General features: G+C 46.2%; 1 protein-coding gene across 1 annotated transcript in view; it reads right to left on the reverse strand.

Annotated features, from left to right (window-relative positions):
• LOC129707501 (collagen alpha-1(XIV) chain-like) overlaps window positions 1-12,130 on the reverse strand; it is a 113,894-nt gene that overhangs the window by 7,734 nt on the left and 94,030 nt on the right. The window contains 9 exon segments of the mRNA XM_055652589.1: window positions 669-735; window positions 841-876; window positions 1,379-1,450; window positions 3,925-3,978; window positions 7,476-7,529; window positions 8,803-8,856; window positions 9,578-9,673; window positions 9,771-9,824; window positions 10,671-10,757. Of these exon segments, the coding sequence (XP_055508564.1) occupies window positions 669-735; window positions 841-876; window positions 1,379-1,450; window positions 3,925-3,978; window positions 7,476-7,529; window positions 8,803-8,856; window positions 9,578-9,673; window positions 9,771-9,824; window positions 10,671-10,757 (574 nt within the window).

Raw genomic sequence — 12,130 nt, forward strand, 5'->3', positions numbered from 1 at the left:
ACTCTACCGCTGCACCACTTAAATTAAAAAAAAAGGACACACAATACGCAATAGAATTTTACACAAAGATTGGACAAAAATTTGTGTTGTGTTCTCTGGAGCGTCTAAAGTTGAGGGATGATTTGAAGGTAGTATATAAAATGATGAGAGGCAAAGATAAAATCCGAAGCTCTTGTGCGTATTGGAAATATCATGGTGTTCTCTGGAGTGTCAAATGTTGAGGGTTGACCTGATGGTGGCATGTAAGATTTTGAGAGGCATAATGCTGCCCAGGTGATAATATCAAAGGCCCCACAAAGGTGAGAGGGCAAAATCTAAAATAGATGTCTGGGGCAAGTTTTTCTTATACAGTGGGTGGTGGGTGCCTGGAACACACTGCCAGGGATGGTGGTGGAGGCAGGTATGATAGTGGTGTTTAAGAGGCTTTTAGATGGAAGTGCGAGGACTGGAGAGATGTGAATTATATGCAGGCAAATGAGATGCGTTGGCATCATTTTCGGCACGGACGTTGTGGGCCGAAGGGCCTGTTCCTGTATTAGTTGATCCAGTTAGATTAGCCGGGTTGATCTCGAACTCTTATTAATTATGCGTAAATAAATTTAAATAAATGCAAATTTCACACCATAATAAATTATCAAGGCAATTTGGTGTTTTAACCTGTTACTTACTCTGAACAAGCTCCTCGCAGGCTTGGCTAACCATCTGATACACTGCGGAGAGGGATTGTGGCTCTCCCTACAAGGGAAACAAAAAACAAACCATAACTCCAGAATATATTTTTGATTTTGCTGGAATTTTTCCTTTGGAAAACGTATCATCGGGAAAACCAAAAAACTTCACCTTCTCCCCTTTTTCTCCTTTGGCACCCGGAAGTCCCTGCGAAATAATGTTTAAAATGAAGAATCACATCAACTGCATTCAAGTTATTTTTGCACATGATCAAGTTTCAGAATTGAATGCAAACAGATTTGGATTTTTAAGACTTTGGCCTGATACCAATATTCTCTGTTGCTGCTGAATATTCCCTTGGATTCTCGTGGATGCAGAGAGCCATGGGGCGAATGCAGAGTCTTTTGCTCAGAGCAGGGTATCAAACTCTAGAGGCCGGTGGTTTAAGTTGAGAGGGGAAAGATTTAGTCGGAACCCGAGGGGCAACATTTTCACTCAGAAGGGTGATGGGCATATGCAACGGGCTACCATTGGGCGGCATTGTGGCGTTACTGCCTCCGGTAACGGGACCGCTACTGATGCTGGTGGAGTTACTACAGCTCACAGCGCCGGAGACCCGGGTTCAATCCCGTCTACGGGTGCTGTCTGTACGTACATGAGTGTACATATGCCTCACACGTCATACAGTCACATACGAGGCAACACTTACAGAAGGCCCCACATCGCCTGGAACGCCCTGGTCTCCTTGATAACCTGTTGGTCCCACAATTCCTGTCGGCCCCTGAAAGAGATCATTGCACAGTTTGTATCAATGGACGGCTATGAAATCAAAGCCAAAACTTTTAACGTTTTTTCCCCCGCGCACTAACGTACCATTAAAGACTAAAGCGATAGTTGGCCATTTTACTCTCCGCTATCTCGAGCACTCGTAGAGTACACGTCCCGAGGTTTAACGTACCTCGTGAGCAAGGCCATTATCCCCCTGCACTACTTAGCCAACGGCCTGTACTCAGTGTGGACTGTCTCTGTACAATGTTGTCTATTTAGGTTACTGATGGATTCATCACGCCTTTATTCAGATCTTGCTTGAATCACAATCAAGATCTTGTATTCAAGAGAGAGTTAGATGTAGCTCTTCGGGCTAATGGAATCAAGGGATATGGGGAGAAAGCAGGAACAGGGGTACTGATTGGGGGTGATCAGCCGTGATCATATTGAATGGCGGTGCTGGCTCGGAGGGCCAAATGGCCTACTCCTGCACCAATATTCTGTGTTTCTATCTTGATATTGAATCAGTATTGATTTTGTACCACAGGGATTATTTCCTACTTTAATTTGATGCATTATTTTCTTGTTTACGCCCATAGGTTTGTGCCCTTTTGTGTGTACAGCTGATATTTATAAAGGCCGATTCCTCATGTTAAACAGCAGAGGGAGGAACTGCGGCAATATTGCACCATCCTTCATATATAAGTCTTCTCAACTTCAATTACTCAATGACACAAGGGCGGCTTGCTGGAGCAGCGGTGGAGTTGCTGCCTTACAGCGCCAGAGACCCTGGTACAATCCTGACCACAGGTGCTGTCTGCACGGAGTTTGTATGTTCTCCCCGTGACCCTCATGGGTTTTCCCCAGGTGCTCTGGTTTCCTCCCGCACCCAAAAGACGCACAAGTTTGTAGGTTATTTGGCGTCGCTAATATTGTAAATCGTCCCACGTGTGTGTAGGATTGTGTTAATGTGCGGGGATCGCTGGTCGGCATGGACTCGGTGGGCTGAAGGGCCTGTTTCTGCACTGCATTCTCCAAACTAAACGAAACATTAAACATCTTAAGTCATAAGAGGATGATTTAGAAAATACTCTTAATGCTTCTACTAAATAGTGGAAAACAAAATGATAAGAAGTGAAATTAATAAGCATGAGAGAGTAGCAATCTATAGTATCATTTTTAATTCAATCAAAATTAAATCCCATTTCTTAGGCCAGATGAAAATTGTGTTCTCATGTATGTATAAGGTTTTGCATTTGATATTATTTTCAACTCACAAACACATTTACCTTCAAAAGGGTATTATGAATCCTTAATTGAAATAAAATTACTTGTATCTCCACTATAAGTTAAGTATTTATAGCCAATCAACCTCAAAATTGAATTCAAATTTGTTCTAGTAAAACGTGTTGTCAAAAACTGGTCGTCTGTAAGGAATTCAGAGCCTCTGTAAATAAGTTAACAAGACTTTGAATAGCTTATTTTGTCTGGATAGCGGACCCAATTAAAGGATGTTCTTTTAGGAAGGAGACGAGGAGGGATTTCTTCAGTCAGAGGGTGGTGAATCTGTGGAATATTTTGCCACAAAAGGTTGTGGGGGCCAAGTCAGTGGATATATTTAAGGCAGAGATAGATAGATTCTTGATTAGTACGGGTGTCAGGTGTTATGGGGAGATGGCAGGAGAATGGGGTTAGGAGGGAGAGATAGATCAGCCATGATTGAATGGCAAGGTAGACTTGATGGGCCGAATGGCCTAATTCTGCACCTAATTACATGATCTTATAGTGAGATCAGTAAAAATGTACTGCATGCAGTCAAATGGGTTGTATCAGTCTAGCAATGGTGACTCACCATTTTAACTTCGCTTCCCATTCCCATGCTGACCTCTCTGTCCTGGGCCTCCTCCATTGCCAGAGTGAAGCCACAAAAATGATTCCAGGAATGAGTTGGTTAGCGTATTATGAGCGTTCGACAGCACTGGGCATCTACTCGCTGGACTTTAGAAAGTTGAGGGGGGAACCTCATTGAAACATAGAATAATGAAAGGCATAGATAGAGTGGATGTGGAAAGGATGTTTCCACTGGTGGGAGAGTCTAGGGCCAGAGGTCAAAGCCTCAGAATTAAAGTGCGCTCGTTTAGAAAGGAGGCAAGGAGGAATTTGTTTAGTCAGAGGGTAGTTAATCTGAGGAGCTCAACGGTTCTGGAGTTCTTTGTTTCCAAATGATGAAACAATTAATATCCTTTTTCCACCCTTCACAATTTCATCCAAACGCCCAAACAACTGCAGTTCTAATCAGAAAGGCTTTCAAACTTTCTCCAAAAGTTGCATTGAAGAAACAAAATGTGTTCCCCCCCCCCCCCACAGGTCAAAAAGATTCTGAACATGCTGCTCAAGATTCTGAACATTCTGTACAGAGAAAAATCGGTGAAGTATGTGATGCTATTTATGACATCTTGCGAAACTAAATTATTGATGTCAACTTACTCTTGTCCCAGGAAGTCCCGGGGGTCCAATCGATCCTTCCAGTCCCCTTGTCCCCTAAAACATTAATAACAATTTATAATTTATACACACACTGTCTATTTTAATGGCAATACCCAAATTGAAGCATGTGATTCCATTCCAATCTATGCCTGAAGCTGAGAGATTCATTCTCTCTGCAAATGTGGTAAAATTCAGACGCAGCCCAGCGTTAGTGTTGCTGCCTCACAGCGCCAGAGATCCGGGTTCGATCCCGACTACGGGTGCTATCTGTACGGAGTTTGTACATTCACCCCGTGACCTGCGTGGGTTTTCTCCGGGTGACAATAGACAATGGGTGCAGGTGTAGGCCATTTGGCCCTTCGAGCCAGCACTGCCATTGAATGTGATCATGGCTGATCATCCACAATCAGTACCCCGTTCCTGCCTACTCCCCCATATCCCCCGACTCTGCTATTTTTAAGAGCCCTATCTAGCTCTCTCTGGAAAGCATCCAGAGAACCGGCCTCCACCGCCCTGTGAGGGAGAGAATTCCACAGACTCACCACTTGTGAAACAAAATTCTCGGCGTTCCGGTTTCCACCCACACTCCAAAGACATACAGGTTTATAGGTTAATTGGCATCAGTAAAATTGTAATTTGTCCCTAGTGTGTGTAGGATAGTGCGATTGTACGGGTGATCGCTGGTTGACTCGGTGGCCTGTTTCCGCACTGTATTTCTAAAGTAAAGTCTAAAGTAAATAGCTCTACTCATTGAAATTAAATAATCTCAATCCGAGGCCAAATAAATGAGTTAAAGTCCTGTCCCATGGTACGAGTTCATTCTAAGAGCTCTCCCGAGTTTAAAAAAAATCAAACTCGCGGTAAGCATGGAGAATGGTCGTAGCGGGTACGTCGGAGCTCAGGGACGTCTCTTAGCGGCTCGTAACGCTAACGGCAGGTACGCGGGAAGACTCGCTAACGGCAGGTAAGCACGGGAAGACTCGTGAAGATTTTTCAACATGTTGGAAAATGTCCACGAGAGCCCCGAGTACCGACGAGTGGCTATTTCCGTAAATCTCCGAGTTCTAAACAGGGCAAACTCGGGAGAATGAACTCGTACCGTGGGATAGGGCTTTAACCAAAAAGATTTTAAACGAAAAGTGATAATTTAGCTGCAAATTCAGTATTCCTGAGCCAACCATTGAATATTCCATAATAAATCATGCTTTGTTCAAACTTTTTTCATTTATTATATTCTCAATCTAAGAGGAATTACCCAGCCAAAGCTAGCCCTGGTAAAACAGACTAAACATGGAACAAAGGCACAAAATGCTGGAGTAACTCAGCGGGTCTGGCAGACCCACTAAATTACTCCAGCACTTTGTGTCTTTCCTCGGTAAACCAGCATCTGCAGTTCCTTGTTTCTACTGAAAATGGTGCGCGTTTCATTTTAGTTTAGTTTAGTTTAGAGATACAGCGCGGAAACAGGCCCTTTGGCCCACCGGACATGAACACCATCCTACACCCACTAGGGACAATGTTTACATATACCACGCCAATTAACCTACAAACCTGTACGTCTTTGGAGAGTGTGAGAGAACCGAAGATCTCGGAGAAAACTCACAGGGAGAATGTACAAACTCCGCACAGACAGCTATCGTAGTCTGGATCAAACCCGGGTCTCCGGCGCTGCATTCGCTGTAAGGCAGCAACTCTACCGCTGCGCCAACGTGATCGTGAGTTAACTCTTTTGTGTCGCTGCCTATCAACGTTGGTAACACAAGCAACAAGAATCGAACCCGGGCCACGGTGGTGAGAGCGCCGAATCCTAACGACTAGACCACCAGGGAGCTCTTTAAAATGGAAATACGCTATTCTCCGCCCCTCTCATCTCCTGTTTTTTTTCCCCACTAAAGTTAGAAACGGATGGATTACTATTGGGTTGAAGTAGAGTTTTTGCTATCTCACCCGACCCTAATGCAGCCATTTTCTGTGTCATAGAGTCGACCCAACTTACCCACACCGGCCAACATGTCCCAGCTACACTTGCCCCACCTGCCTGCATTTGGTCCATATCCTTCCAAACAAGTCCCATGTACCTGCCTAAATGTTTCTTGAATGTTGGGATAGTCCCTGTGATGTGGTAATGATACCCCTGCAGTACTGAGGGGAGTGCTATATTTTTTGAGAACTCATCTTTCAGTGATCTGGTCCGTATACATGCCGACTATGTTCTGTTGTGCTGAAGCAAAGCAAGAATTTCATTGTCCTATCTGGGACACATGACAATAAACTCTCTTGAATCTTGAAGATGTCAATCTGAGATCTGAGACCTGTTCTCTCGTGGATGTAAAAGATCAGATGGTATTACTTCAAAGAATTTTCACCGGGAATTACATAGAAACATAGAAAATAGGTGCAGGAGTAGGCCATTCGGTCCTTCGAGCCAGCACTGCCATTCAATATGATCATGGCTGATCATCTAAAACCAGTACCTCGTTCCTGCTTTTTCCACATATCCCCCCCATTCCTTTAGCCCCAAGAGCTAATTAATTGATATTTATCTCTTAATCAGTATCACTAAGAATAATTATGGCGATTGTGATATTATTTTTTAGTGTGTGGGCACATTATCACGTTGACTATCACTTTCCGATTGCAGTTCATAAGTTCTCGATTGGTTGTAAAGGCCTAGGTATGAACAGACGCCTGTCTTCACATTCTATACATGATCTTCATGCCCCTAACATTACGATCCCAGCACAGCAAGAGATTGCAAAAGGATACAATGTGCTGGAGTAACTCAGCAGGCCAGGCAGGTCCATTTGGAAAAATAAATTCTAAATGTTACTTGTAATCAAATACAGCAAAGATATGCAGCCACGGTGATGCAGCAGTAGAGTCGCTGAGTTAATCCCATTCCACATTCCCGAGTTACTCACGAATTCTCCCGAGTTTTCCCCTCGATTCAAACTGGGAGAATTACTGCAATAGCCAGCCGTAGGTACTCGGGGTTATTTATTTGGCTCGTGGGCATTTTTCAACATGCTGAAAAAACGTCCCGACTTACCTGATGCCCCGAGTACCTACGGCCGGCATTATGAGCCGCTACAAAGTATCTACGGACTCGCTACGAACATTCTCCGAGTTTGAATCAAGGGGAAAACTCGGGAGAATTCGTGAGTAACTCGGGAAAGTGGGACAGGGGCTTTACAGCACTTGCAGCGCCGGAGACCCGTGTTAGATCCCGACTACGGGCGCTGTCTGTACGGAGTTTGTACGTTCTCCCCGTGATCCATTTTCTCCGAGATCTTCGGTTTCCTCCCACACTCCAAAGACGTACAGTTTTGCAGGTTAATTGGCTTGGTGTATGTGTAGATTGTCCCTAGCGTCTGTGTAGGATAGTGTTAGTGTGCGGGGATCGTTGGTCGGTACAGACTCAGTGGGCCGAAGGGCCTGGTTCCGCGCTGTATCTCCAAAACTAAAAAAATATTACTGGTATGTTTTTAATCTTTGGCACAAGCTACTTGGATTCCTACACTTAGATATTTTTCTAGTAAATATTTCTTTACCTTTGGTCCCTGGATTCCATCTCTTCCTGGAGGACCTCGAGGTCCTGGAAGTCCCTGAGGAGAAACAATAATGTAGACTAAAGACACACACTCACGTACAGCTCATTCAGCAAGGGACAGTGAGATTTTGTCTTCCCTTTCCCAATGATGGTCTTCAATGAAAAGGTGAAAAGTTGTAAAACCCTAAACAGCATCTCACATTTATGCTTAAGAAAGAACTGCAGATGCTGGAAAACCCGAAGGTAGACAAAAATGCTGGAGAAACTCAGCGGGTGAGGCAGCATCTATGGAGCGAAGGAAATAGGCAACGTTTCGGGTCAAAACCCTTCTTCTTCTTCAGGTTTCCTAAGTGGGACAGGGGCATAACTTCACATTCTTCATCTAGACCAGTGCTTCTTAAAGTGGTTAAGAGGGAACTGCAGATGCTGGAAAATCGAAGGTAGGCAAAAGTGCTGGTGAAACTCAGCAGGTGCAGCAGCATCTATGGAGCGAAGGAAATAGGCAATGTTTCGGCCCGAAACCCTTCCGGGTTTCGGGCCGAAACATTGCCTATTTCCTTCGCTCCGTAGATGCTGCCTCACCTGCTGAGTTTCTCCAGCATTTTTCTCACATTTATGCCTTGTTTACTTCCCACATGTAAATCAGCATCTTGGTAGGCATGGGCAAGCTGGGCCGAAGGGCCTGTTTCTGTGCTGGATGACTCTATGATGCAAAGTGCTGGAATAACTCAAGCGGCAGGCAGCATCGCTGGAGAATATGGACCCTTCTTCAGACTGATTGTAGCAGGGGAGAGGAGATAGGGGTTGGACATAGAGGGCTGTGGGCAAAGGGGATCAGTGGGGGCAGGAAGACACAAAATGCCGGAGTAACTCAGCAGGACAGGCAGCATTTCTGGAGAGAAGGGATGGGTGATATTTCGGGTCAAGACCTTTCTTCAGACTATTTTATTGGGGAAATAGGATGGAGTCGAAGTATGTGGAAATTAATTCAGTGGGACATGAACAAGCGGAAACAATGAGTCTGCCAGGGCAGTTTGCTTTATGGATTTTGGGGAGAAGATAAAACCAGGCCGTGCGGGGCTGGGGAACGATGAGGTTGGAGGCTTTGGAGGGCAGTCAGCCAGAAATGATAAAATCAGAAATGGTCTGTGAAATTATGGCCTGGTGTTCATCTGTGGGACCATGGTCCATGGACAAGTAGGAGGAGGTGCCCGAGAGTTGGCGACTGGCCTCGACGCCAGGACAAGTGTCTTGGTCGGCATGGATGGCAGGATCAAAGCGGCCTGTTTCTGTAATGTACAAGTCTACGACTCAGTTTGAATCTTTACCTGATTACTTCTTTGTCCAGGCTCACCACTTTGGCCTTTCTCACCTGGTGGACCCTTTGTAAAGACAAGATACATCAACATTGATATTGCAGTTTTGGTCCCCTAATTTGAGGAAGGACATTCCTGCTATTGAGGGAGTGCAGCGTAGGTTTAATTCCCGGGATGGCGGGACTGTCATATGCTGAGAGAATGGAGCGGCTGGGCTTGTACACTCTGGAGTTTAGAAGGATGAGAGGATCCTTATCGAAACGTATAAGATTATTAAGGTTTGGACACGCTCGAGGCAGGAAACATGTTCCCGATGTTGGGGGAGTCCAGAACCAGAGGCCACAGTTTTAGAATAAGGGATAAGCCATTTGGAACGGAATCGAGGAAACATTTTTTCACACAGAGAGTTGTGAGTCTGTGCAATTCTCTGGCTCAGAGGGCGGTGGAGGCCAGTTCTCTGGATACTGTCAAGAGAGAGCTAGATAGGGCTCTTAAAGATAGCAGAGTCGGGGGATATGGAGAAGGCAGGAACGGGGTATTGATTGGGGATGATCAGCCATGATCACATTGAATGGCGGTGCTTGCTCAAAGGGTCGAATGGCCTACTCCTGAACCTATTGTCTATTGATACAATTATTGTTTTTCAAGTTGATTATGGATTTTCTCGCGTATGTTGGCAACAACCAAGTCATAATTTACAATACTTTAAAAAAAAATGTATTAACTATATTTCAGCACGATTCATTAGCATGCGGTGTGGATAGACGAGTGCATCTCATATACGTACAGCAGGACCTCGTATACTTAGTCCTCTGGGCCCTGGTGGTCCTGGTTCACCCTCCAATCCCTTGGGACCTCGATTGCCCGCTGGACCTTCTGGGCCCTAGGAGACAATGGGGTCAGACTGAAGTAGACTCTGTCTAGAGTTAATATTGGTTTGCTTTGTCAACACTGAGACTTAGCTCAAAGTCCACCCTTACCTGTGGTCCTGGCTCCCCGCATACACCCTGCTGGCCCCTCGCACCAGGAGGACCCTGCACAATTGAGAAACTGGGATTAACCTCCACGTTTGTCATCGGCACGTAGCCCAGACCAACCTCGCTCCCATCCACATTCTGCAACGCCTCAGCCAGGCCAAATCAAGGGCCAGCCTTTCAGGATTTTGTAACACTTCTACAAGTTCACCCCTCACCCTCCTGCTCTCCATGGAATAAAGTCCTAGCCTGCTCAGCCTCTCCCCATAGCGCAGGCCCTCTAGTGGGGGTGGGAGATTGCAACCTTCACGTGGTCTGCCCCGTTTCCACGAATGCAATCAACCTGCCGTGCACAATCAAATAGAACAGATTCATACTTGATTTCATTTTCTCATCCGAAATAGTTTAGGAGGTAAATTCAGCATTGTCCTGTATGCATGAAGGATAGCCGGTCGGTCCGCGTGACTGGGAGGAAGCTGGAAACCCACCCAAGGTTTCCGTGCGGTTCCCGGAGGTTTTTGCCAGTCTCCCCACCAGCTTCCACTACCTGCAACCTCCGGCAACCACCTGCAACCTCCGGGAACCGCACGGAAACCTTGGGTGGGGCGCAGTCTCCAGAGGTTTCCGTTCAGGTTTCCTAAGTGGGACAGGGGCATAACTCTCTCCTCAAAGCCTCTAGAGAAGTGGCCTCCACTGTCTTCCGAGGCAGAGAATTCCACCGTCCCGGGGAGAAGGTACAAACTCCGTACAGACGGCACCCGTAGTCGGGATCAAACACGGGTTTGTGGCACCGTGAGGCTGCAACTCTACCGCTGTGCCACTGTGCGGCTACGATACAGTATCTCTAGTTTATCAGCTGGATGTGCGCCAGTGTGTTGTGGGTTTTATGACGGTAAATGAACTCACTGATGGGCCTGAAGGTCCTGGTGCTCCTGTGATCAGCGATGAGCAAGTGCAGGTCGGGACGTTAGCCGGGCACGTTACATCATCTCTCTGCCATCAGAAAAATATTTCAATTGCAACAATTCATGGAGCACACAGATAAACAAGCACATTCATAACAGTAAGCAAATCACAGGATCACACGTGCTTTCTCCCACCCCCCCAAAGTGAGAAGGGAAAGTTTTAATAGGAATCCGAGGGGGGTGACAGCATTGGGCCTGTACTCGCTGGAGTTTAGAAGGATGAGTGGGACGGTACCTTATAGAAACTTTCCGAACAGTGAAAGGCCTGGATAGAGTGGATGCGGAGAGGATGTTTCCACAGGCGGGAGTGTCCAAAACCAGAGGGCATAACCTCAGAATAAAAGGCCGTACCTTTAGAAAGGAGACGAGGAGGAATTTCTTTAGTCAGAGGGTGGTGAATCTGTGGAATTCATTGCCACAGACGGCTGTGGAGGCTGTCAATGGATATTTTTATGGTAGGCATTGACAGAGTCTTGATCAGTACGGGTGTCAGGGGTTATGGGGAGAAGGCAGGAGAATGGGGTTGAGAGGGAAAGATAGATCAGCCATGATCAGCCAAGAAGGCTCATCAGCGTCTCTTCTTCCTGAGGAGACTGAAGAAGGTCCATCTGTCTCCTCAGATCCTGGCCGATGATTGAATGGTGGACTAGACTCGCTGGGCCGAATGGCCTAATTTGGCTCTCATGACTTATGAACTGGTGTACCTACGATTTGGCGGTGAGGGAGAGGGGTAGGCAGAGGGCTGAGGCATTTTGAATTGTGTTGTGTGGGGAACCTGCTTCATTGGACTGCTTACGTTAACATCCTTCCTCCCATGACGTGGAGAAGTGATTTGAGTAAACAGCGCGACTTCCAGTGAAGTTTGAGGTAATATTTCAAATAAATCATTCTGGATTATTATTGGTTTGTTTGGTGGCTACAGAAGAAATAGCGGATCTGGAATCAATTGTAAACAAACTGAGAGTCTGAAAATCAGGCTGCACCAAGAAGTTCAAGAAAGAACTGCAGATGCTGGAAAAATCGAAGGTAGACAAAAATGCTGGAGGAACTCAGCGGGTGAGGCAGCATCTATGGAGAGAAGGAATAGGCGACGATTTGGGTCGAGACCTTTCCGACTGATGTTGGGGGGAGGGGGGGGGGGGCGGGGAAAGAAAAGGAAGAACCAGAGACAGTGGGCTGTGGGAGAGATGGGAAGGGGAGGGGAAGGGAGGGAGAAAGCAAGGACTACCTGAAATTGGAGAAGTCAATGTTCATACCGCTGGGGTGCAAACTACCCAAGCAAAATATGAGGTGGTTTCTCTAATTTGCGCTGGGCCTCACTCTGGCAATGGAGGAGGCCCAGGACAGAGAGGTCAGATTGGGAATGGGAGGGGGAGTTGAAGTGCTGAGCCACCGGGAGAT

Source organism: Leucoraja erinacea, chromosome 21 (genome assembly GCF_028641065.1).
Source record: "Leucoraja erinacea ecotype New England chromosome 21, Leri_hhj_1, whole genome shotgun sequence".
Taxonomy (NCBI): domain Eukaryota; kingdom Metazoa; phylum Chordata; class Chondrichthyes; order Rajiformes; family Rajidae; genus Leucoraja; species Leucoraja erinaceus.